The sequence below is a fragment of the Pseudophryne corroboree genome, chromosome 6 (genome assembly GCF_028390025.1).
Source record: "Pseudophryne corroboree isolate aPseCor3 chromosome 6, aPseCor3.hap2, whole genome shotgun sequence".
In the NCBI taxonomy this organism is placed as follows: domain Eukaryota; kingdom Metazoa; phylum Chordata; class Amphibia; order Anura; family Myobatrachidae; genus Pseudophryne; species Pseudophryne corroboree.
In genome coordinates this window covers 584,275,961-584,303,276 of record NC_086449.1, presented here as the reverse complement: position 1 = coordinate 584,303,276, position 27,316 = coordinate 584,275,961, and the positions used below count along the sequence as shown (strand labels likewise).

Below are 27,316 nucleotides of genomic sequence, written 5' to 3'. Positions count from 1 at the left end.
CAAAGCAGGCGCTTACAGGAAACTGCATGCGCTTGAATTAAAAACGAAAATCGTTGGGGATAAGGGGTATAAGTGGTATAAACAAAGTCTCACCTGCGTCAGATCCCATTAGAATCTCTCCCTCTGTTAGGTTCTTCTGCAGAGCAGTCACTTTAAGTTGGGTTGCTTTCAGCTAATCGCCTTAGTCTGGCTTGCTTAGCGCTAGTGGAAATCTTGGACAGATTTGATCTCTTTCAAGACGGCATTATTGTACCACTATAATAAACAGTACACCGATAACCAATAATCCACAGTTTTCCTTTTTTTTTTGTAAACTACAAAATCCAATTCCAGGGGCAGTCAATCTCACAGTCCAGTCTAAGTTCACTTTAGTCACACAAATATTATCTTGTGGATCCCAAATCCGTTGCTACTTAACCCACAGTAACACTAAAAGGTTGCAAGTAACATGACCAGTGACTCTATAATATGAAGTATTTGTCTGAGTTCATCATTTACTGGAGTGATATGTATACTGCAACTTCATGAGTCAAGATAAGCTGCTTGATTAGTGATTAAAAATGTATATAGTCGGATTTTCCTTCAAAATAGATCTGCAGTATATACATCTATGTATTTATATATTAATTTCATATACTGTATAACTGTCTGCGGGGTGTGCAATATATGTACATATTGTATATATACTGTATATTTATATACATATTGTCATTTTGGAATTGAGGAGGCTGTGCAAATTCTGGTAAAAAGATTTTTGTCTCCATAGTTCATAAACAGTCCCTGGAAGTATATTTGTTCCAATACAGTTATTATGTATTAAAGGACTTTTGGAGCAGTTTGTCTTTCCGCCAGCTTGTGGACACACAAGCTGACCACTGTGTAAAAAAAATAACATATATATATATATATATATATATATGATTAAGGGGATGGAGACGCTAGAATACGAGCAAAGGCTTGCTAGGTTAGGCATGTTTACACTGGAAAAAGAGAGATTAAGAGGGAACATGATTAACATTTACAACTATATAATGGGACAATACACAGAGCTAGCAGGGATTTATTTTTGGTAAAATCAACACAAAGGACACGTGGACACCCACTTAGGTTAGAGGAGAGGAGATTTTGCACACAGAGACGGAAAGATTTCTTCACGGTAAGGACAATACATATTTGGAATTCCACGACAGAGTAGTAATGGCGGACTCGATCATTACTTTTAAGAATGGATTAGATAAATTCCTAATGGATAAGGATATACAGGGGGTTATGGTGGGTAAATCATCATATTACAGTGTAGGAGATCACTAACAGGTTGAACTTGATCGACAAACTGTCTTTTTAACCTCAGAAACTATATATATATATATATATATATAATCAACACCGCGCTGTTTACAGCTCGATTAAAATTCCGATACCACACTTTGACTTGATGTTAAAACAACACCCACTTTCCACTTGTTATAACTGCCCCTATAAGAACCTTTTATTATATGTAGAGATGAACGGGTTCGGTTTCTCTGAATCCGAACCCGCCAGAACTTCATGTTTTTTTTCACGGGTCCGAGCGACTCGGATCTTCCCGCCTTGCTCGGTTAACCCGAGCGCGCCCGAACGTCATCATGACGCTGTCGGATTCTCGCGAGGCTCGGATTCTATCGCGAGACTCGGATTCTATATAAGGAGCCGCGCGTCGCCGCCATTTTCACACGTGCATTGAGATTGATAGGGAGAGGACGTGGCTGGCGTCCTCTCCGTTTAGACACTTGATTTACTAATTTTGGGGAGCATTAGGAGTACTCAGTAGTGTACAGTGCAGAGTTTTGCTGATAGTGACCAGTGACCACCACTTTTATTTATAATCCGTTCTCTGCCTGAAAAAAGCGATACACAGCACACAGTGACTCAGTCACATACCATATCTGTGTGCACTGCTCAGGCTCAGGCCAGTGTGCTGCATCATCTATTATCTATATATAATATTATATATCTGTCTGACTGCTCAGCTCACACAGCTTATAATTGTGGGGGAGACTGGGGAGCACTACTGCAGTGCCAGTTATAGGTTATAGCAGGAGCCAGGAGTACATAATATATTATATAGTGAGTGACCACCAGACACACAGTGCAGTTTATTTAATATATCCGTTCTCTGCCTGAAAAAAGCGATACACACAGTGACTCAGTCAGTCACATACCATATCTGTGTGCACTGCTCAGGCTCAGGCCAGTGTGCTGCATCATCTATATATATTATATATCTGTCTGACTGCTCAGCTCACACAGCTTATAATTGTGGGGGAGACTGGGGAGCACTACTGCAGTGCCAGTTATAGGTTATAGCAGGAGCCAGGAGTACATAATATTATATTAAAATTAAACAGTGCACACTTTTGCTGCAGGAGTGCCACTGCCAGTGTGACTAGTGACCAGTGACCTGACCACCAGTATATAATATTAGTAGTATACTATCTCTTTATCAACCAGTCTATATTAGCAGCAGACACAGTACAGTGCGGTAGTTCACGGCTGTGGCTACCTCTGTGTCGGCACTCGGCAGCCCGTCCATAATTGTATATACCACCTAACCGTGGTTTTTTTTTCTTTCTTTATACATACATACTAGTTACGAGTATACTATCTCTTTATCAACCAGTCTATATATTAGCAGCAGACACAGTACAGTGCGGTAGTTCACGGCTGTGGCTACCTCTGTGTCGGCACTCGGCAGCCCGTCCATAATTGTATATACCACCTAACCGTGGTTTTTTTTTCTTTCTTTCTTTATACATACATACTAGTTACGAGTATACTATCTCTTTATCAACCAGTCTATATATTAGCAGCAGACACAGTACAGTGCGGTAGTTCACGGCTGTGGCTACCTCTGTGTCGGCACTCGGCAGCCCGTCCATAATTGTATATACCACCTAACCGTGGTTTTTTTTTCTTTCTTTATACATACATACTAGTTACGAGTATACTATCTCTTTATCAACCAGTCTATATATTAGCAGCAGACACAGTACAGTGCGGTAGTTCACGGCTGTGGCTACCTCTGTGTCGGCACTCGGCAGCCCGTCCATAATTGTATATACCACCTAACCGTGGTTTTTTTTTCTTTCTTTATACATACATACTAGTTACGAGTATACTATCTCTTTATCAACCAGTCTATATATTAGCAGCAGACACAGTACAGTGCGGTAGTTCACGGCTGTGGCTACCTCTGTGTCGGCACTCGGCAGCCCGTCCATAATTGTATATACCACCTAACCGTGGTTTTTTTTTCTTTCTTTATACATACATACTAGTTACGAGTATACTATCTCTTTATCAACCAGTCTATATATTAGCAGCAGACACAGTACAGTGCGGTAGTTCACGGCTGTGGCTACCTCTGTGTCGGCACTCGGCAGCCCGTCCATAATTGTATATACCACCTAACCGTGGTTTTTTTTTCTTTCTTTATACATACATACTAGTTACGAGTATACTATCTCTTTATCAACCAGTCTATATATTAGCAGCAGACACAGTACAGTGCGGTAGTTCACGGCTGTGGCTACCTCTGTGTCGGCACTCGGCAGCCCGTCCATAATTGTATACTAGTATCCAATCCATCCATCTCCATTGTTTACCTGAGGTGCCTTTTAGTTGTGCCTATTAAAATATGGAGAACAAAAATGTTGAGGTTCCAAAATTAGGGAAAGATCAAGATCCACTTCCACCTCGTGCTGAAGCTGCTGCCACTAGTCATGGCCGAGACGATGAAATGCCAGCAACGTCGTCTGCCAAGGCCGATGCCCAATGGCATAGTACAGAGCATGTCAAAACCAAAACACCAAATATCAGTAAAAAAAGGACTCCAAAACCTAAAATAAAATTGTCGGAGGAGAAGCGTAAACTTGCCAATATGCCATTTACCACACGGAGTGGCAAGGAACGGCTGAGGCCCTGGCCTATGTTCATGGCTAGTGGTTCAGCTTCACATGAGGATGGAAGCACTCAGCCTCTCGCTAGAAAACTGAAAAGACTCAAGCTGGCAAAAGGCAAAGCACCGCAAAGAACTGTGCGTTCTTTGAAATCCCAAATCCACAAGGAGAGTCCAATTGTGTCGGTTGCGATGCCTGACCTTCCCAACACTGGACGTGAAGAGCATGCGCCTTCCACCATTTGCACGCCCCCTGCAAGTGCTGGAAGGAGCACCCGCAGTCCAGTTCCTGATAGTCAGATTGAAGATGTCAGTGTTGAAGTACACCAGGATGAGGAGGATATGGGTGTTGCTGGCGCTGGGGAGGAAATTGACCAGGAGGATTCTGATGGTGAGGTGGTTTGTTTAAGTCAGGCACCCGGGGAGACACCTGTTGTCCGTGGGAGGAATATGGCCGTTGACATGCCAGGTGAAAATACCAAAAAAATCAGCTCTTCGGTGTGGAGGTATTTCACCAGAAATGCGGACAACAGGTGTCAAGCCGTGTGTTCCCTTTGTCAAGCTGTAATAAGTAGGGGTAAGGACGTTAACCACCTCGGAACATCCTCCCTTATACGTCACCTGCAGCGCATTCATAATAAGTCAGTGACAAGTTCAAAAACTTTGGGTGACAGCGGAAGCAGTCCACTGACCAGTAAATCCCTTCCTCTTGTAACCAAGCTCACGCAAACCACCCCACCAACTCCCTCAGTGTCAATTTCCTCCTTCCCCAGGAATGCCAATAGTCCTGCAGGCCATGTCACTGGCAATTCTGACGAGTCCTCTCCTGCCTGGGATTCCTCCGATGCATCCTTGCGTGTAACGCCTACTGCTGCTGGCGCTGCTGTTGTTGCCGCTGGGAGTCGATGGTCATCCCAGAGGGGAAGTCGTAAGCCCACTTGTACTACTTCCAGTAAGCAATTGACTGTTCAACAGTCCTTTGCGAGGAAGATGAAATATCACAGCAGTCATCCTACTGCAAAGCGGATAACTGAGGCCTTGGCATCCTGGGTGGTGAGAAACGTGGTTCCGGTATCCATCATTACTGCAGAGCTAACTAGAGACTTGTTGGAGGTACTGTGTCCCCGGTACCAAATACCATCTAGGTTCCATTTCTCTAGGCAGGCGATACCGAAAATGTACACAGACCTCAGAAAAAGAGTCACCAGTGTCCTAAAAAATGCAGCTGTACCCAATGTCCACTTAACCACGGACATGTGGACAAGTGGAGCAGGGCAGGGTCAGGACTATATGACTGTGACAGCCCACTGGGTAGATGTATGGACTCCCGCCGCAAGAACAGCAGCGGCGGCACCAGTAGCAGCATCTCGCAAACGCCAACTCTTTCCTAGGCAGGCTACGCTTTGTATCACCGCTTTCCAGAATACGCACACAGCTGAAAACCTCTTACGGCAACTGAGGAAGATCATCGCGGAATGGCTTACCCCAATTGGACTCTCCTGTGGATTTGTGGCATCGGACAACGCCAGCAATATTGTGTGTGCATTAAATCTGGGCCAATTCCAGCACGTCCCATGTTTTGCACATACCTTGAATTTGGTGGTGCAGAATTTTTTAAAAAACGACAGGGGCGTGCAAGAGATGCTGTCGGTGGCCAGAAGAATTGCGGGACACTTTCGGCGTACAGGCACCACGTACAGAAAACTGGAGCACCACCAAAAACTACTGAACCTGCCCTGCCATCATCTGAAGCAAGAAGTGGTAACGAGGTGGAATTCAACCCTCTATATGCTTCAGAGGTTGGAGGAGCAGCAAAAGGCCATTCAAGCCTATACAATTGAGCACGATATAGTAGGTGGAATGCACCTGTCTCAAGTGCAGTGGAGAATGATTTCAACGTTGTGCAAGGTTCTGATGCCCTTTGAACTTGCCACACGTGAAGTCAGTTCAGACACTGCCAGCCTGAGTCAGGTCATTCCCCTCATCAGGCTTTTGCAGAAGAAGCTGGAGGCATTGAAGAAGGAGTTAAAAGGGAGCGATTCCGCTAGGCATGTGGGACTTGTGGATGCAGCCCTTAATTCGCTTAACAAGGATTCACGGGTGGTCAATCTGTTGAAATCAGAGCACTACATTTTGGCCACCGTGCTCGATCCTAGATTTAAAGCCTACCTTGGATCTCTCCGGCAGACACAGGTCTGCTGGGGTTGAAAGACCTGCTGGTGACAAAATTGTCAAGTCAAGCGGAACGCGACCTGTCAACATCTCCTCCTTCACATTCTCCCGCAACTGGGGGTGCGAGGAAAAGGCTCAGAATTCCGAGCCCACCCGCTGGCGGTGATGCAGGGCAGTCTGGAGCGACTGCTGATGCTGACATCTGGTCCGGACTGAAGGACCTGACAACGATTACGGACATGTCGTCTACTGTCACTGCATATGATTCTCTCAACATTGATAGAATGGTGGAGGATTATATGAGTGACCGCATCCAAGTAGGCACGTCACACAGTCCGTACTTATACTGGCAGGAAAAAGAGGCAATTTGGAGGCCCTTGCACAAACTGGCTTTATTCTACCTAAGTTGCCCTCCCACAAGTGTGTACTCCGAAAGAGTGTTTAGTGCCGCCGCTCACCTTGTCAGCAATCGGCGTACGAGGTTACATCCAGAAAATGTGGAGAAGATGATGTTCATTAAAATGAATTATAATCAATTCCTCCGCGGAGACATTGACCAGCAGCAATTGCCTCCACAAAGTACACAGGGAGCTGAGATGGTGGATTCCAGTGGGGACGAATTGATAATCTGTGAGGAGGGGGATGTACACGGTGATATATCGGAGGGTGAAGATGAGGTGGACATCTTGCCTCTGTAGAGCCAGTTTGTGCAAGGAGAGATTAATTGCTTCTTTTTTGGGGGGGGTCCAAACCAACCCGTCATATCAGTCACAGTCGTGTGGCAGACCCTGTCACTGAAATGATGGGTTGGTTAAAGTGTGCATGTCCTGTTTTGTTTATACAACATAAGGGTGGGTGGGAGGGCCCAAGGACAATTCCATCTTGCACCTCTTTTTTCTTTTCTTTTTCTTTGCATCATGTGCTGATTGGGGAGGGTTTTTTTGGAAGGGACATCCTGCGTGACACTGCAGTGCCACTCCTAGATGGGCCCGGTGTTTGTGTCGGCCACTAGGGTCGCTAATCTTACTCACACAGTCAGCTACCTCATTGCGCCTCTTTTTTTCTTTGCGTCATGTGCTGTTTGGGGAGGGTTTTTTGGAAGGGACATCCTGCGTGACACTGCAGTGCCACTCCTAGATGGGCCCGGTGTTTGTGTCGGCCACTAGGGTCGCTAATCTTACTCACACAGCTACCTCATTGCGCCTCTTTTTTTCTTTGCGTCATGTGCTGTTTGGGGAGGGTTTTTTGGAAGGGACATCCTGCGTGACACTGCAGTGCCACTCCTAGATGGGCCCGGTGTTTGTGTCGGCCACTAGGGTCGCTAATCTTACTCACACAGCTACCTCATTGCGCCTCTTTTTTTCTTTGCGTCATGTGCTGTTTGGGGAGGGTTTTTTGGAAGGGACATCCTGCGTGACACTGCAGTGCCACTCCTAGATGGGCCCGGTGTTTGTGTCGGCCACTAGGGTCGCTAATCTTACTCACACAGCTACCTCATTGCGCCTCTTTTTTTCTTTGCGTCATGTGCTGTTTGGGGAGGGTTTTTTGGAAGGGCCATCCTGCGTGACACTGCAGTGCCACTCCTAGATGGGCCCGGTGTTTGTGTCGGCCACTAGGGTCGCTAATCTTACTCACACAGCTACCTCATTGCGCCTCTTTTTTTCTTTGCGTCATGTGCTGTTTGGGGAGGGTTTTTTGGAAGGGCCATCCTGCGTGACACTGCAGTGCCACTCCTAGATGGGCCCGGTGTTTGTGTCGGCCACTAGGGTCGCTAATCTTACTCACACAGCTACCTCATTGCGCCTCTTTTTTTCTTTGCGTCATGTGCTGTTTGGGGAGGGTTTTTTGGAAGGGACATCCTGCGTGACACTGCAGTGCCACTCCTAGATGGGCCCGGTGTTTGTGTCGGCCACTAGGGTCGCTAATCTTACTCACACAGCTACCTCATTGCGCCTCTTTTTTTCTTTGCGTCATGTGCTGTTTGGGGAGGGTTTTTTGGAAGGGACATCCTGCGTGACACTGCAGTGCCACTCCTAGATGGGCCCGGTGTTTGTGTCGGCCACTAGGGTCGCTTATCTTACTCACACAGCGACCTCGGTGCAAATTTTAGGACTAAAAATAATATTGTGAGGTGTGAGGTATTCAGAATAGACTGAAAATGAGTGTAAATTATGGTTTTTGAGGTTAATAATACTTTGGGATCAAAATGACCCCCAAATTCTATGATTTAAGCTGTTTTTTAGTGTTTTTTGAAAAAAACACCCGAATCCAAAACACACCCGAATCCGACAAAAAAAATTCGGTGAGGTTTTGCCAAAACGCGTTCGAACCCAAAACACGGCCGCGGAACCGAACCCAAAACCAAAACACAAAACCCGAAAAATTTCAGGCGCTCATCTCTAATTATATGGGTTTTTTTTTTTCTTCCTGTTGTGCAGGTTGAAAGATGTCTGGAGCCATTTCTCCTGTCCCAGGCACAGCTGGAGGCAGTGAGGGATTTGATGTCGGTCAACATGGAGAGAGGACTAAAGGCAAAAAAGAAGAGACCTTCAACATTGAAAATGCTTCCGATGTATGTCCGCTCAACTCCAGATGGCACCGGTTAGTGGACCTTCTTCTTGTATTGTCACCTGTTTATAGAATCATACAACAAAAAAGATCATCACACACAGACATTATGCGGTCTATTTATATCAGGGTTGCCGACATTCTGGCTGCCCCCTCCGGGAGAGGGCAACCATCTTGGCGCTGCAGGGGGTGGTGTGGGCGTGCATGATGCAGCATAGTGTCCCGGCGGGGGCACAGTTTTGGGGGGGCACAGTATAAGAGACAGTACATGGGGCGTGCTGTTTGCGGATGCGTCATCGTAGCCTGCTATACGATGTCGCTATTACCGGCATTGTACAGCATGTGGGGGGGGAAATATGATTAAGCAATTCAACACGAATCGCGTCATGGGGTCAGCTCGGACCACCCATTTGTGCTCTGTAGCTGGCCGAGGGGGGTTTGCGGCGCTGTGGGAGACTTGCCCATGTTTTCGGGGGCCAGGAGTGGCACATGATTTTTGGGAGCCTCCCGGCCCTTCCAGGAGGTTAGGCAAGTATGATGTACATGTGTGTGTCTGTGTTTATTTATTTATACAGGTGTGTAAAATATCTGACCTACTTTTCTCTAACATGTTTTTGCGGATGCCGTGTGGCCAAAACTACAAATGTATTAACATATTACTCTACATTTGGAACATGCTGCAAGAAACAAAAAAAGAAATACCACTTGTCTAAACAAGTCCTGCCAGGCAATAGCTTTCTGATGATGCATGGTGATCATTTACTTTGTATGCACTTATAAGCAAGGCTCAGTATAGTCTATATTTCATTATGAAAAGCTTATTATCCTTTACAGCACTATATATACAATGTTATCACTTTATACTGCATTACCGTGTATAATAATAATAATGGTGCAGTGAAATAATCCATTTACTGCTACCCGGTGCTTTATTTGGCTGTTTCTGCAAAACATCAGCAATGAGTAATGAAAGTGTCAGATGATTCTTTGTAATTTTCTTCTCACCCTTTACAACTGCTCACATGCTGCTTCCTACAAATAATGTAACAGATATGTGGGGTCATTCCGACCCGATCGCTCGCTGCAGTTTGTCGCAGCTCGGCGATCGGGTCAGAACTGTGCATGCGCCGGCACCGCAGTGCGCCGGCGCATGGCAGCTTTCGTTACCTAGCGATCGCCTCTGAGACAGAGGTGGTCGCTAGGCGGGAGGGGGCTGAACGGCGGCGTTAAGCTGCCGTTTAGAGGGAGCGACCCGGCAAACGCAGGCATGGCCGGACCGTTGGGGTGCGGGCCGCGGTGGCTGCGTGACGTCTCACGCAGCCGCTGCGGCCAGCGGGAGCGACGAGCACCTCCCGGCCAGCCGCAGGAGCTGCGCTGGCTGGGAGTTACTCCTCAAATACAAAGGCATCGCCGCTGTGCGATGCTTTTGTATTTGTGCGGGGGGGAGGGGGCGGCACTGACATGCGGGGCGGACTAGACCTGTGCTGGGCGTCCCCCCGCATGTCTGAGTTTACGATCGTAGCTGTGCGAAATTTAGCACAGCTACGATCAACTCGGAATGACCCCCATTGTCTCCCTGATGCAGAGATGGGCGCAATGTCAGTGTTGTACACAGAGGAGCGATTTTATTTGTCACTGCGTATGCATATATCACACTGCGCTTGTGCCGCGATGGGCTTGCAGCTGCAGTCGCAGTGAGGATTTTTTTGAAAAGTGATTGACAGTCAGGGAACGTTTGAGGAAGGTAACGGGGAGTTGCGGCTCAAATGTAGACGTGTTGCAGCCGTTTCAGGGATGGCACAGCTTGCAACTGTAATCCTGCACGTAGTTACAATTGCTCTGATGGCAATGCTGTGCGACCACTCAGAAGATTGATTAATGACCAATGTGCGTCTGATGGCTACGTCTTCATATACAAGCAGTGGATCTCAGGCACCAGTCCAGTGGGCATCTCAATACAAATCCTAGCCGCTGCATACTGAATTGCAGCTGCGAAGGCATTGAATCAGGCTCTGTGTAAGTGATGTCACATGCTTCACTTTTTCACTGTAAAAACAAAAAGAAAAGAGCAATAGTTGCAAATGGTGAAAAAAAAACCTTTTTCTCTGACGTCCTAGTGGATGCTGGGAACTCCGTAAGGACCATGGGGAATAGCGGCTCCGCAGGAGACTGGGCACAAAAGTAAAAGCTTTAGGACTACCTGGTGTGCACTGGCTCCTCCCCCTATGACCCTCCTCCAAGCCTCAGTTAGATTTTTGTGCCCGGCCGAGAAGGGCTCTCCTGAGCTTCTTAGTGAAAGTTTAGTTTTAGGTTTTTTATTTTCAGTGAGACCTGCTGGCAACAGGCTCACTGCATCGAGGGACTAAGGGGAGAAGAAGCGAACTCACCTGCGTGCAGAGTGGATTGGGCTTCTTAGGCTACTGGACACCATTAGCTCCAGAGGGACCGAACACAGGCCCAGCCTCGGAGCTCGGTCCCGGAGCCGCGCCGCCGGCCCCCTTACAGAGCCAGAAGCAAGAAAAGGTCCGGAAAAATCGGCGGCAGAAGACATCAGTCTTCAACAAGGTAGCGCACAGCACTGCAGCTGTGCGCCATTGTTACTCAGGCACACTTCACACTCCGGTCACTGAGGGTGCAGGGCGCTAGGGGGGGGCGCCCTGAGCAGCAATGTAAAACACCTTGGCTGGCATAAATACACCACATATAACCCCCAGGGCTATATGGGTGTATTTTAACCCCTGCCAGAACTCACCAAAAAAGCGGGAGAAAAGGCCGCCGAGAAGGGGGCGGAGCCTATCTCCTCAGCACACGGGCGCCATTTTCCATCACAGCTCCGCTGGAAGGACGTCTCCCTGACTCTCCCCTGCAGTCCTGCACTACAGAAAAGGTTAAAAAAGAGAGGGGGCACTAATTTGGCGCAGTTTTATACTAACAGCAGCTATAAAGGGAAAAGCACATTTTATAGTGGTATTCCTGTATATATATAGCGCTCTGGTGTGTGCTGGCATACTCTCCCTCTGTCTCCCCAAAGGGCTAGTGGGGTCCTGTCCTCTATCAGAGCATTCCCTGTGTGTGTGCGGTGTGTCGGTACGATTGTGTCGACATGTTTGAGGAGGAAAATGAGATGGAGGCGGAGCAATTGCCTATTATACAGTTGTCACCCCCTAGGGAGTCGACACCTGAGTGGATGAGCTTGTGGAAGGAATTGCGTGACAGTGTCAGCTCCTTACGACAGACAGTTGACGACATGAGACAGCCGGCTACTCAGCTTGTGCCTGTCCAGGGGTCTCAAACGCCATCAGGGGCTTTAAAACGCCCGTTACCTCAAATGGCAGACACAGACACGGATACTGACTCCAGTGTCGATGATGAGGAGACAAACGTGACTTCCACTAGGGCCACACGTTACATGATTGAAGCAATGAAAAATGTATTGCATATATCTGATAATACAAGTACCACTAAAAAGGGTATTATGTTTGGTGAGAAAAAACTGCCTGTAGTTTTTCCTGTATCCGAGGAATTAAATGAAGTGTGTGATGAGGCGTGGGTTTCCCCGATAAAAAACTGATAATTCCTAAAAGGTTATTGGCATCGTACCCTTTCCCGCCAGAGGATAGGGCACGTTGGGAAACACCCCCTAGGGTGGATAAAGCGCTCACACGCTTGTCTAAACAGGTAGCACTACCCTCTCCTGATACGGCCGCCCTAAAGGAACCTGCCGATAGAAAGCTGGAGAATATCCTAAAATGTATATACTCTCACACGGGTGTTATACTGCGACCAGCAATCGCCTCAGCCTGGATGTGCAGTGCGGGCCTGGCGTGGTCGGATTCCCTGACTGAAAATATTGATACCCTAGATAGGGACAGTATATTATTGACTATAGAGCATTTGAAGGATGCATTTCTATATATGCGTGATGCACAGAGGGATATTTGCCGACTGGCATCAAGAGTTAGCGCGCTGTCCATTTCTGCAAGAAGAGGTTTATGGACGCGGCAGTGGTCAGGTGATGCGGATTCTAAAAGGCACATGGAAGTATTGCCTTATAAGGGGGAGGAGTTATTTGGGGTAGGTCTATCAGACCTGGTAGCCACGGCAACTGCTGGAAAATCCACATTTTTACCCCAGGTAGCTTCTCAACCTAAGAAGACGCCATATTATCAGGCGCAGTTCTTTCGGCCCCATAAGGGCAAGCGGGCAAAAGGCGCCTCATTTCTGCCCCGTGGCAGAGGGAGAGGAAAAAGGCTGCAACAAACAGCCAGTTCCCAGGAACAAAAGCCCTCTCCCGCCTCCGCAAAGTCCTCAGCATGACGCTGGGGCTTTACAAGCGGACTCAGGCACGGTGGGGGCCCGTCTCAAGAAGTTCAGTGCGCAGTGGGCCCACTCGCAAGTGGACCCCTGGATCCTTCAGGTGGTATCTCAGGGGTACAAATTGGAATTCGAGACGTCTCCCCCTCGCCATTTTCAAAAGTCTGCTTTACCAACGTCTCCCTCAGACAGGGAGGCAGTATTGGAAGCCATTACAAGCTGTATTCCCAGCAGGTGATAATCAAGGTACCCCTCCTACAACAGGGAAAGGGGTACTATTCCACACTATTTGTGGTACCGAAGCCGGACGGCTCGGTGAGACCAATTTTAAACCTAAAATCCTTGAACACTTACATACAAAGGTTCAAATTCAAGATGGAGTCACTCAGAGCAGTGATTGCAAACCTGGAAGAAGGGGACTATATGGTGTCTCTGGACATCAAAGATGCTTACCTACATGTCCCAATTTACCCTTCTCACCAAGGGTACCTCAGGTTTGTGGTACAGAACTGTCACTATCAGTTTCAGACGCTGCCGTTTGGATTGTCCACGGCACCCCGGGTCTTTACCAAGGTAATGGCCGAAATGATGATACTCCTTCGAAGGAAGGGAGTTTTAGTTATCCCTTACTTGGATGATCTCCTGATAAGGGCAAGATCCAGGGAACAGTTGGAAGTCAGAGTAGCACTATCTCAGATAGTGCTGCGCCAGCACGGTTGGATTCTCAATATTCCAAAATCGCAGCTGATCCCGACGACACGACTTCTATTCCTAGGGATGATCCTGGACACAGTCCAGAAAAAGGTGTTTCTCCCGGAGGAGAAAGCCAGGGAGTTATCCGAACTAGTCAGAAATCTCCTAAAACCAGGCCAAGTCTCAGTGCATCAATGCACAAGGGTCCTGGGAAAGATGGTGGCTTCTTACGAAGCAATCCCATTCGGCAGATTCCACGCAAGAACCTTCCAGTGGGATCTGCTAGACAAATGGTCCGGGTCGCATCTTCAGATGCATCAGTGGATAATCTTGTCACCAAGGACAAGGGTGTCTCTCCTGTGGTGGTTGCAGAGTGCTCATCTTCTAGAGGGCCGCAGATTCGGCATTCAGGACTGAGTCCTGGTGACCACGGATGCCAGCCTGAGAGGCTGGGGAGCAGTCACACAGGGAAGAAATTTCCAGGGCTTGTGGTCAAGCCTGGAGACATCACTTCACATAAATATCCTGGAGCTAAGGGCCATCTACAATGCTCTAAGCCTAGCAAGACCTCTGCTTCAAGGTCAGCCGGTGCTGATCCAGTCGGACAACATCACGGCAGTCGCCCACGTAAACAGACAGGGCGGCACAAGAAGCAGGAGGGCAATGACAGAAGTGCAAGGATTCTTCGCTGGGCGGAAAATCATGTGATAGCACTGTCAGCAGTGTTCATTCCGGGAGTGGACAACTGGGAAGCAGACTTCCTCAGCAGACACGACCTCCACCCGGGGGAGTGGGGACTTCACCCAGAAGTCTTCACACATGATTGTGAACCGTTGGGAAAAACCAAAGGTGGACATGATGGCGTCCCGCCTCAACAAAAAACTAGACAGGTATTGCGCCAGGTCAGGGGACCCTCAGGCAATAGCTGTGGACGCTCTGGTAACACCGTGGGTGTACCAGTCAGTGTATGTGTTCCCTCCTCTGCCTCTCATACCCAAGGTACTGAGAATCATAAGAAGGAGAGGAGTAAGGACTATACTCGTGGCTCCGGATTGGCCAAGAAGGACTTGGTACCCGGAACTTCAAGAGATGCTCACAGAGGACCCGTGGCCTCTACCTCTAAGAAAGGACCTGCTCCAGCAGGGACCCTGTCTGTTCCAAGACTTACCGCGGCTGCGTTTGACGGCATGGCGGTTGAACGCCGGATCCTGAAGGAAAAAGGCATTCCGGATGAAGTCATCCCTACCCTGATCAAAGCCAGGAAGGATGTAACCGTACAACATTATCACCGTATTTGGCGTAAATATGTTGCGTGGTGCGAGGCCAGGAAGGCCCCTACAGAGGAATTTCAACTGGGTCATTTCCTGCATTTCCTGCAAACAGGACTGTCTATGGGCCTAAAATTAGGGTCCATTAAGGTTCAAATTTCGGCCCTGTCGATTTTCTTCCAAAAAGAACTGGCTTCAGTTCCTGAAGTTCAGACGTTTGTCAAGGGGGTACTGCATATACAGCCTCCTTTTGTGCCTCCAGTGGCACCTTGGGATCTCAATGTAGTTTTGGGGTTCCTAAAATCACATTGGTTTGAACCACTCTCCACTGTGGACTTAAAATATCTCACATGGAAAGTGGTAATGCTGTTAGCCCTGGCTTCAGCCAGGCGTGTCTCAGAATTGGCGGCTTTATCCTATAAAAGCCCTTACCTAATTTTTCATACGGACAGGGCAGAATTGAGGACTCGTCCTCAATTTCTCCCTAAGGTGGTTTCAGCGTTTCACTTGAACCAGCCTATTGTGGTACCTGCGGCTACTAGGGACTTGGAGGACTCCAAGTTGCTGGACGTAGTCAGGGCCCTGAAAATATATGTTTCCAGGACGGCTGGAGTCAGAAAATCTGACTCGCTGTTTATCCTGTATGCACCCAACAAGCTGGGTTATTATTGTTGTGAGCCATCTTTTCAGAGGCTCCTCTGTTATCATGCTGTTAACTGGGTTCAGATCACAGGTTGTACGGTGTGATTGGTGTGACTGGTATGAGTCTTACCCGGGATTCAAAATCCTTCCTTATTGTGTACGCTCGTCCGGGCACAGTATCCTAACTGAGGCTTGGAGGAGGGTCATAGGGGGAGGAGCCAGTGCACACCAGGTAGTCCTAAAGCTTTTACTTTTGTGCCCAGTCTCCTGCGGAGCCGCTATTCCCCATGGTCCTTACGGAGTTCCCAGCATCCACTACGGACTACGAGAAATAGAATTATCGGTAAGTAAATTCTTATTATTGTATAGGTTTAAAAAGTTATTGTAAAATCCAGGAAATCATATCTCACATATAATGAATGGCTTCATGGAACACCTTCATGAAAGCGGAATTGCTTCTACGGTATAAAGAAGCTGGAGCACAGCCAGGGTAGAAGCGTTTAAGGATATAGATTGCATATCCCCTGAGGCACTGGGTACATATTTGTGAGATGGAAACAGTGTGATGCTACCAGGACAATGCCTTGGCCAAGCCATCCTTTCAAAGTCATTTACTGTGGGTTAATGAAAATGCTGAGGGAGGTCACTGTAAGGGCTATGATTGCTTTAAAACAACTATAGAGGTCTCTGACTGAGGTTATGGGGAAATGCTGACTGTTCAACACATTCAGATGATTAGACAAACATAGGTTGGAAGGAGGCCGGGGCCTGCAGGAAAGACACATGGGAGAGATCATTTGCCTTTCACACTGGCAATGATCATAAGCATACAGTAAAGGTTATAATGGAGTATTTCAGCAAGAGGAACTTGAATATCCTTGAGTGGAGTTATTAAAGTCCGCCCCTTAGAAGACAGAAAATGTGCCTGTTTGCTAAAAGACATGGATGAGCTGTAGCCATCAGTACATTACATTGTGATCTTATGCCAAGAAGAAAATGACACTAATACACCGTCACAAATGTTGACAGACGCATATGGACTCGTTAGTATTTAAAATGTGATTTCCACCAAATATGGTGAGTGCAAACACTAATTCAGTTAATACTATTGTGAAGTGTAAATGATGATCTGATTATGCTTCTTTCAAGTAAAAAATATTAAGGACAGGATGCATCATGTAACACATATTACATGCAGTGCGTTCCGCCACTTATCACATGCATAGCAGCGTTTATTAATGCCTTACGCTCACCAGACCTGAGGTGTGACATCATCACACTTGACATTCTGAGAGGAGAGCAGAGGAGTTACAGCGTCTGACAGAAGCCAGTCCACATCATGAATAGATTAACCAGGGATTGGTTTATCAACCAGGTAGAACACAGGATGCCAGTCAACACAGGGTTAGTGCAGCAACAATACAGTTAAGGAACATACAGTATGACAGATCCAGTCAGATGGTGTCTGGTGGTGTCTGGTGTTAATGCAGGTGGTGTGCGGTATCTGGAGTGCACATACACACAGTGGTGGCAGGGGAGTGTACAATTTATTAGAGATGAGCGGGTTCGGTTTCTTTGAATCCGAACCCGCACGAACTTCATGTTTTTTTTCACGGGTCCGAGCGACTCGGATCTTCCCGCCTTGCTCGGTTAACCCGAGCGCGCCCGAACGTCATCATGACGCTGTCGGATTCTCGCGAGGCTCGGATTCTATCGCGAGACTCGGATTCTATATAAGGAGCCGCGCGTCGCCGCCATTTTCACTCGTGCATTGAGATTGATAGGGAGAGGACGTGTCTGGCGTCCTCTCCATTAGAATAGAGATAGATAGATTAGATAGAGAGAGATTGTGCAGAGTCGCAGACAGAGTTAGTTTACCACAGTCAGTGACCAGTGCAGTTGCTAGTTAACTTTTATTTAATATAATATATCCGTTCACTTCTCTCTGCTATATCCGTTCTCTGCCTGAAAAAAAAAACGATACACAGCACAGTCAGTCACACAGTGTGACTCAGTCTGTGTGCACTCAGCTCAGCCCAGTGTGCTGCACAGTCATCAATGTATAAATTAAAAGCTTATAATTAATTGTGGGGGAGACTGGGGAGCACTGCAGGTTGTTAGCAGGAGCCAGGAGTACAATTATATTAATTAACAGTGCACACTTTTGCTGCAGGAGTGGTGACCAGTGCCTGACCACCAGTATAGTATTGTTGTATACTACTAATATCTCTTTAAATATCAACCAGTCTATATTAGCAGCAGACACAGTACAGTGCGGTAGTTCACGGCTGTGGCTACCTCTGTGTCGGCACACGGCAGGCAGTCCGTCCGACCAGAATTGTATTATTTATTATTATATACCTACCACCTAACCGTGGTTTTTTTTTCATTCTTTATACCGTCATAGTGTCATCCTAATTGTTACGAGTATACTACTATCTCTTTATCAACCAGTGTACAGTGCGGTAGTTCACGGCTGTGGCTACCTCTGTGTCGGCACACGGCAGGCAGTCCGTCCGACCAGAATTGTATTATTTATTATTATATACCTACCACCTAACCGTGGTTTTTTTTTCATTCTTTATACCGTCATAGTGTCATCCTAATTGTTACGAGTATACTACTATCTCTTTATCAACCAGTGTACAGTGCGGTAGTTCACGGCTGTGGCTACCTCTGTGTCGGCACACGGCAGGCAGTCCGTCCGACCAGAATTGTATTATTTATTATTATATACCTACCACCTAACCGTGGTTTTTTTTTCATTCTTTATACCGTCATAGTGTCATCCTAATTGTTACGAGTATACTACTATCTCTTTATCAACCAGTGTACAGTGCGGTAGTTCACGGCTGTGGCTACCTCTGTGTCGGCACACGGCAGGCAGTCCGTCCGACCAGAATTGTATTATTTATTATTATATACCTACCACCTAACCGTGGTTTTTTTTTCATTCTTTATACCGTCATAGTGTCATCCTAATTGTTACGAGTATACTACTATCTCTTTATCAACCAGTGTACAGTGCGGTAGTTCACGGCTGTGGCTACCTCTGTGTCGGCAGTCGGCAGGCAGTCCGTCCATCCATAATTGTATTATTATTATAATATATACCACCTAACCGTGGTTTTTTTTTCATTCTTTATACCGTCATAGTGTCATACTAGTTGTTACGAGTATACTACTATCTCTTTATCAACCAGTGTACAGTGCGGTAGTTCACGGCTGTGGCTACCTCTGTGTCGGCAGTCGGCAGGCAGTCCGTCCATCCATAATTGTATTATTATTATAATATATACCACCTAACTGTGGTTTTTTTTGCATTCTTTATACCGTCGTCATAGTGTCATACTAGTTGTTACGAGTATACTACTATCTCTTTATCAACCAGTGTACAGTGCGGTAGTTCACGGCTGTGGCTACCTCTGTGTCGGCAGTCGGCAGGCAGTCCGTCCATCCATAATTGTATTATTATTATAATATATACCACCTAACTGTGGTTTTTTTTTCATTCTTTATACCGTCGTCATAGTGTCATACTAGTTGTTACGAGTATACTACTATCTCTTTATCAACCAGTGTACAGTGCGGTAGTTCACGGCTGTGGCTACCTCTGTGTCGGCAGTCGGCAGGCAGTCCGTCCATCCATAATTGTATTATTATTATAATATATACCACCTAACTGTGGTTTTTTTTGCATTCTTTATACCGTCGTCATAGTGTCATACTAGTTGTTACGAGTATACTACTATCTCTTTATCAACCAGTGTACAGTGCGGTAGTTCACGGCTGTGGCTACCTCTGTGTCGGCAGTCGGCAGGCAGTCCGTCCATCCATAATTGTATTATTATTATAATATATACCACCTAACCGTGGTTTTTTTTTCATTCTTTATACCGTCGTCATAGTGTCATACTAGTTGTTACGAGTATACTACTATCTCTTTATCAACCAGTGTACAGTGCGGTAGTTCACGGCTGTGGCTACCTCTGTGTCGGCAGTCGGCAGGCAGTCCGTCCATCCATAATTGTATTATTATTATAATATATACCACCTAACCGTGGTTTTTTTATACCACCTAACCGTGGCAGTCCATCCATAATTGTATACTAGTATCCAATCCATCCATCTCCATTGTTTACCTGAGGTGCCTTTTAGTTCTGCCTATAAAATATGGAGAACAAAAAAGTTGAGGTTCCAAAATTAGGGAAAGATCAAGATCCACTTCCACCTCGTGCTGAAGCTGCTGCCACTAGTCATGGCCGAGACGATGAAATGCCAGCAACGTCGTCTGCCAAGGCCGATGCCCAATGGCATAGTACAGAGCATGTCAAAACCAAAACACCAAATATCAGTAAAAAAAGGACTCCAAAACCTAAAATAAAATTGTCGGAGGAGAAGCGTAAACTTGCCAATATGCCATTTACCACACGGAGTGGCAAGGAACGGCTGAGGCCCTGGCCTATGTTCATGGCTAGTGGTTCAGCTTCACATGAGGATGGAAGCACTCAGCCTCTCGCTAGAAAACTGAAAAGACTCAAGCTGGCAAAAGCACCGCAAAGAACTGTGCGTTCTTTGAAATCCCAAATCCACAAGGAGAGTCCAATTGTGTCGGTTGCGATGCCTGACCTTCCCAACACTGGACGTGAAGAGCATGCGCCTTCCACCATTTGCACGCCCCCTGCAAGTGCTGGAAGGAGCACCCGCAGTCCAGTTCCTGATAGTCAGATTGAAGATGTCAGTGTTGAAGTACACCAGGATGAGGAGGATATGGGTGTTGCTGGCGCTGGGGAGGAAATTGACCAGGAGGATTCTGATGGTGAGGTGGTTTGTTTAAGTCAGGCACCCGGGGAGACACCTGTTGTCCGTGGGAGGAATATGGCCGTTGACATGCCAGGTGAAAATACCAAAAAAATCAGCTCTTCGGTGTGGAGGTATTTCACCAGAAATGCGGACAACAGGTGTCAAGCCGTGTGTTCCCTTTGTCAAGCTGTAATAAGTAGGGGTAAGGACGTTAACCACCTCGGAACATCCTCCCTTATACGTCACCTGCAGCGCATTCATAATAAGTCAGTGACAAGTTCAAAAACTTTGGGTGACAGCGGAAGCAGTCCACTGACCAGTAAATCCCTTCCTCTTGTAACCAAGCTCACGCAAACCACCCCACCAACTCCCTCAGTGTCAATTTCCTCCTTCCCCAGGAATGCCAATAGTCCTGCAGGCCATGTCACTGGCAAGTCTGACGAGTCCTCTCCTGCCTGGGATTCCTCCGATGCATCCTTGCGTGTAACGCCTACTGCTGCTGGCGCTGCTGTTGTTGCCGCTGGGAGTCGATGGTCATCCCAGAGGGGAAGTCGTAAGCCCACTTGTACTACTTCCAGTAAGCAATTGACTGTTCAACAGTCCTTTGCGAGGAAGATGAAATATCACAGCAGTCATCCTACTGCAAAGCGGATAACTGAGTCCTTGACAACTATGTTGGTGTTAGACGTGCGTCCGGTATCCGCCGTTAGTTCACAGGGAACTAGACAATTTATTGAGGCAGTGTGCCCCCGTTACCAAATACCATCTAGGTTCCACTTCTCTAGGCAGGCGATACCGAGAATGTACACGGACGTCAGAAAAAGACTCACCAGTCTCCTAAAAAATGCAGTTGTACCCAATGTCCACTTAACCACGGACATGTGGACAAGTGGAGCAGGGCAGGGTCAGGACTATATGACTGTGACAGCCCACTGGGTAGATGTATGGACTCCCGCCGCAAGAACAGCAGCGGCGGCACCAGTAGCAGCATCTCGCAAACGCCAACTCTTTCCTAGGCAGGCTACGCTTTGTATCACCGCTTTCCAGAATACGCACACAGCTGAAAACCTCTTACGGCAACTGAGGAAGATCATCGCGGAATGGCTTACCCCAATTGGACTCTCCTGTGGATTTGTGGCATCGGACAACGCCAGCAATATTGTGTGTGCATTAAATATGGGCAAATTCCAGCACGTCCCATGTTTTGCACATACCTTGAATTTGGTGGTGCAGAATTTTTTAAAAAACGACAGGGGCGTGCAAGAGATGCTGTCGGTGGCCAGAAAAATTGCGGGACACTTTCGGCGTACAGGCACCACGTACAGAAGACTGGAGCACCACCAAAAACTACTGAACCTGCCCTGCCATCATCTGAAGCAAGAAGTGGTAACGAGGTGGAATTCAACCCTCTATATGCTTCAGAGGTTGGAGGAGCAGCAAAAGGCCATTCAAGCCTATACAATTGAGCACGATATAGGAGATGGAATGCACCTGTCTCAAGTGCAGTGGAGAATGATTTCAACGTTGTGCAAGGTTCTGATGCCCTTTGAACTTGCCACACGTGAAGTCAGTTCAGACACTGCCAGCCTGAGTCAGGTCATTCCCCTCATCAGGCTTTTGCAGAAGAAGCTGGAGGCATTGAAGAAGGAGCTAACACGGAGCGATTCCGCTAGGCATGTGGGACTTGTGGATGCAGCCCTTAATTCGCTTAACAAGGATTCACGGGTGGTCAATCTGTTGAAATCAGAGCACTACATTTTGGCCACCGTGCTCGATCCTAGATTTAAAGCCTACCTTGGATCTCTCTTTCCGGCAGACACAGGTCTGCTGGGGTTGAAAGACCTGCTGGTGACAAAATTGTCAAGTCAAGCGGAACGCGACCTGTCAACATCTCCTCCTTCACATTCTCCCGCAACTGGGGGTGCGAGGAAAAGGCTCAGAATTCCGAGCCCACCCGCTGGCGGTGATGCAGGGCAGTCTGGAGCGACTGCTGATGCTGACATCTGGTCCGGACTGAAGGACCTGACAACGATTACGGACATGTCGTCTACTGTCACTGCATATGATTCTCTCAACATTGATAGAATGGTGGAGGATTATATGAGTGACCGCATCCAAGTAGGCACGTCACACAGTCCGTACTTATACTGGCAGGAAAAAGAGGCAATTTGGAGGCCCTTGCACAAACTGGCTTTATTCTACCTAAGTTGCCCTCCCACAAGTGTGTACTCCGAAAGAGTGTTTAGTGCCGCCGCTCACCTTGTCAGCAATCGGCGTACGAGGTTACATCCAGAAAATGTGGAGAAGATGATGTTCATTAAAATGAATTATAATCAATTCCTCCGCGGAGACATTGACCAGCAGCAATTGCCTCCACAAAGTACACAGGGAGCTGAGATGGTGGATTCCAGTGGGGACGAATTGATAATCTGTGAGGAGGGGGATGTACACGGTGATATATCGGAGGGTGAAGATGAGGTGGACATCTTGCCTCTGTAGAGCCAGTTTGTGCAAGGAGAGATTAATTGCTTCTTTTTTGGGGGGGGTCCAAACCAACCCGTCATATCAGTCACAGTCGTGTGGCAGACCCTGTCACTGAAATGATGGGTTGGTTAAAGTGTGCATGTCCTGTTTTGTTTATACAACATAAGGGTGGGTGGGAGGGCCCAAGGATAATTCCATCTTGCACCTCTTTTTTCTTTTCTTTTTCTTTGCATCATGTGCTGATTGGGGAGGGTTTTTTGGAAGGGACATCCTGCGTGACACTGCAGTGCCACTCCTAGATGGGCCCGGTGTTTGTGTCGGCCACTAGGGTCGCTAATCTTACTCACACAGCTACCTCATTGCGCCTCTTTTTTTCTTTGCGTCATGTGCTGTTTGGGGAGGGTTTTTTGGAAGGGACATCCTGCGTGACACTGCAGTGCCACTCCTAGATGTGCCCGGTGTTTGTGTCGGCCACTAGGGTCGCTAATCTTACTCACACAGTCAGCTACCTCATTGCGCCTCTTTTTTTCTTTGCGTCATGTGCTGTTTGGGGAGGGTTTTTTGGAAGGGCCATCCTGCGTGACACTGCAGTGCCACTCCTAGATGGGCCCGGTGTTTGTGTCGGCCACTAGGGTCGCTTATCTTACTCACACAGCGACCTCGGTGCAAATTTTAGGACTAAAAATAATATTGTGAGGTGTGATGTGTTCAGAATAGGCTGAAAATGAGTGTAAATTATGTTTTTTGAGGTTAATAATACTTTGGGATCAAAATTACCCCCAAATTCTATGATTTAAGCTGTTTTTTAGGGTTTTTTAAAAAAAACACCCGAATCCAAAACACACCCGAATCCGACAAAAAAAATTCGGTGAGGTTTTGCCAAAACGCGGTCGAACCCAAAACACGGCCGCGGAACCGAACCCAAAACCAAAACACAAAACCCGAAAAATTTCCGGCGCTCATCTCTACAATTTATGTAGTGTTAAGCAGTAGTGACACACTGGCATATATACTGTATGTACCGTATGGTGTCTATGGCACAGTCTCAGGAGACCAGAGCTGGATTAAGACCTCGTGGGGGCCCGGGGTACTTAAGAAAGGGGGCTCCTCAGGTCTAAAATTAAAACCATAATGCAAATTTCTCTTATGTCCTAGAGGATGCTGGGGACTCCGTAAGGACCATGGGGAATAGACGGGCTCCGCAGGAGACATGGGCACTTTAAAAAAGACTTTAGGTATGGGTGTGCACTGGCTCCTCCCTCTATGCCCCTCCTCCAGACCTCAGTTTACTACTGTGCCCAGAGGAGACTGGGTGCATTACAGGGAGCTCTCCTGAGTTTCCTGAAAGAAAGTATATTTGTTAGGTTTTTTATTTTCAGGGAGCCTGCTGGCAATAGACTCCCTGCATCGAGGGACTGAGGGGAGAGAAACAGACCTACTTTAATGTTAGGCTCTGTTTCTTAGGCTACTGGACACCATTAGCTCCAGAGGGATCGGGTACGCAGGTCTCACCCTCGCCGTCCGTCCCAGAGCCGCGCCGCCGTCCTCCTCGCAGAGCCGGAAGATAGAAGCGGGGTGAGTATGAGAAGAATGAAGACTTCAGAGGCGGCAGAAGACTTCAGATCTTCACTGAGGTAACGCACAGCAGTAACACTGTGCGCCATTGCTCCCACACAGCACACACAAATGGCAGTCACTGTAGGGTGCAGGGCGCAGGGGGGGGGGGGGGGCGCCCTGGGCAGCAATAAACCTCGTTTTCTGGCAAAAGTATATATATATATACAGCTGGGCACTGTATATATAAAGAGCCCCAGCCAGGTTTTTTTTTTAGATATTTGAGCGGGACAGAAGCCCGCCGCTGAGGGGGCGGGGCTTCTTCCTCAGCACTCACCAGCGCCATTTTCTCCACAGCACAGCGCTGAGAGGAAGCTCCCCGGACTCTCCCCTGCTTATCCACGGTGAAAGAGGGTTTTAAAGAAGGGAGGGGGGCACATATTTGGTGCAAAATACATACAGCGCTGTCTAGGTAAACATATTGTGTGTGTTTTTTCCATGGGTCATATAGCGCTGGGTGTGTGCTGGCATACTCTCTCTCTGTCTCTCCAAAGGACCTTGTGGGGGAACTGTCTTCAGATAAGAGGATTCCCTGAGTGTGTGGTGTGTCGGTACGCGTGTGTCGACATGTCTGAGGTAGAAGGCTTTCCTAGGGAGGAGGAGCAAATGAATGTGGTGTCTCCGTCGACAACGCCGACACCTAACTGGATGGATATGTAGAATGTTTTAAGTGCTAATGTAAATTTATTGCACAAAAGATTAGACAAAGCGGAAGCTAAGGAACAGCCAGGGAGTCAATCCATGTCTGTCCCTATGTCACAGGGACCTTCAGGGTCTCAAAAGCGCCCACTATCCCAAATAGTAGACACAGATACCGACACGGATTCTGACTCCAGTGTCGACTACGATGATGCAAAGTTACAGCCAAAAGTGGCTAAATGTATTCGATATATGATTATTGCAATAAAAGATGTTTTGCATATCACAGAGGAACCCCCTGTCCCTGACACGAGGGTACACATGTATAAGGGAAAGAAACCTGAGGTCACCTTTCCCTCCTCACATGAGCTGAACGAGTTATGTGAAAAAGCTTGGGAATCTCCAGACAAAAAACTGCAGATTCCCAAAAGGATTCTTATGGCGTATCCTTTCCCGCCAACGGACAGGATACGGTGGGAATCCTCCCCTAGGGTGGACAAAGCGTTGGCGCGCTTATCCAAAAAGGTAGCGCTGCCATCCCAAGATACGGCTACCCACAGGGATCCTGCTGATCGCAAGCAGGAGGTTACCTTGAAGTCCATTTACACACATTCGGGTACCTTACTCAGACCGGCTATTGCGTCGGCTTGGGTGTGTAGCGCTGTAGCAGCATGGACAGATACCTTATCAGCGGAAATTGAAACCCTGGATAAGGATACCATCTTATTGATCCTAGGACATATAAAAGATGCTGTCTTATATATGAGAGATGCTCAAAGAGACATTAGTCTACTGGGTTCTAGAATCAACGCTATGTCGATTTCTGCTAGACGAGTCCTATGGACCTGGCAGTGGACAGGTGATGCCGACTCAAAGAGGCATATGGAGGTGTTACCTTACAAGGGTGAGGAATTGTTTGGGGAAGGTCTCTCGGACCTGGTCTCCACAGCTACAGCTGGTAAATCACATTTTTTGCCTTATATTCCCTCACAGCCTAAGAAAGCACCACATTATCAAATGCAGTCCCTTCGGTCACAAAGAAACAAGAGAGTACGAGGTGCATCCTTTCTTGCCAGAGGTAAGGGCAGAGGGAAAAAGCTGCACAACACAGCTAGTTCCCAGGAACAGAAGTCCTCCCCGGCCTCTACAAAATCCACAGCATGACGCTGGGGCTCCGCTAAGGGAGTCCGCCCCAGTGGTGGCACGTCTTCGAATTTTCAGCCACATCTGGGTTCACTCACAGGTGGATCCCTGGGCAATAGAAATTGTTTCTCAGGGTTACAAGCTGGAATTCGAAGAGGTGCCTCCTCACCGGTTTTTGAAATCGGCCCTGCCGACTTCTCCCCCAGAAAGGGAGATAGTGTTAAATGCAATTCACAAATTGTATCTTCAACAGGTGGTGGTCAAGGTTCCCCTACTTCAACAAGGGAGGGGATATTACTCAACCCTGTTTGTAGTCCCGAAAACGGACGGTTCGGTTAGACCCATTCTAAATTTAAAATCCCTGAACCTATACTTGAAAAGGTTCAAGTTCAAGATGGAATCGCTCAGGGCGGTCATCGCCAGCCTGGAAGGGGGGGATTTTATGGTATCTCTGGACATAAAGGAGGCATACCTTCATGTTCCCATATATCCACCTCATCAGGCGTACCTGAGATTTGCGGTACAGGATTGTCGTTACCAATTTCAGACGTTGCCATTTGGGCTTTCCATGGCCCCGAGAATTTTTAACCAAGGTAATGGCGGAAATGATGGTGCTCCTGCGCAAGCAGGGAGTCACAATTATCCCGTACTTGGACGATCTCCTCATAAAAGCGAGATCACGAGAGCAGTTACTGAATAGCGTGTCACTTTCACTGAAGGTTTTACAGCAACATGGCTGGATTCCCAATATCCCGAAGTCGCAGCTGGTTCCTGTGACTCGTCTGACCTTCTTGGGCATGATTCTGGATACGGACCAGAAAAGGGTTTATCTTCCAATGGAAAAGGCTCAAGAACTCATGACTCTGGTCGGGAACCTATTGAAACCAAAACAGGTGTCAGTGCATCACTGCACTCGAGTCCTGGGAAAGATGGTGGCATCTTACGAGGCCATTCCATTCGGCAGGTTCCATGCGAGGACCTTCCAATGGGACCTACTGGACAAGTGGTCCGGGTCACATCTACAGATTCGTCAGTTGAT

At 47.5% G+C, this 27,316-nt stretch overlaps 1 protein-coding gene across 1 annotated transcript in view; it reads left to right on the top strand.

Annotated features, from left to right (window-relative positions):
• Positions 1 to 27,316, top strand: part of HK3 (hexokinase 3) — a 171,219-nt gene that overhangs the window by 64,633 nt on the left and 79,270 nt on the right. The window contains exon 2 of the mRNA XM_063927931.1: positions 8,548 to 8,710. Within this exon, the coding sequence (XP_063784001.1) occupies positions 8,548 to 8,710 (163 nt within the window). The remainder of the gene's footprint in view (positions 1 to 8,547; positions 8,711 to 27,316) is intronic.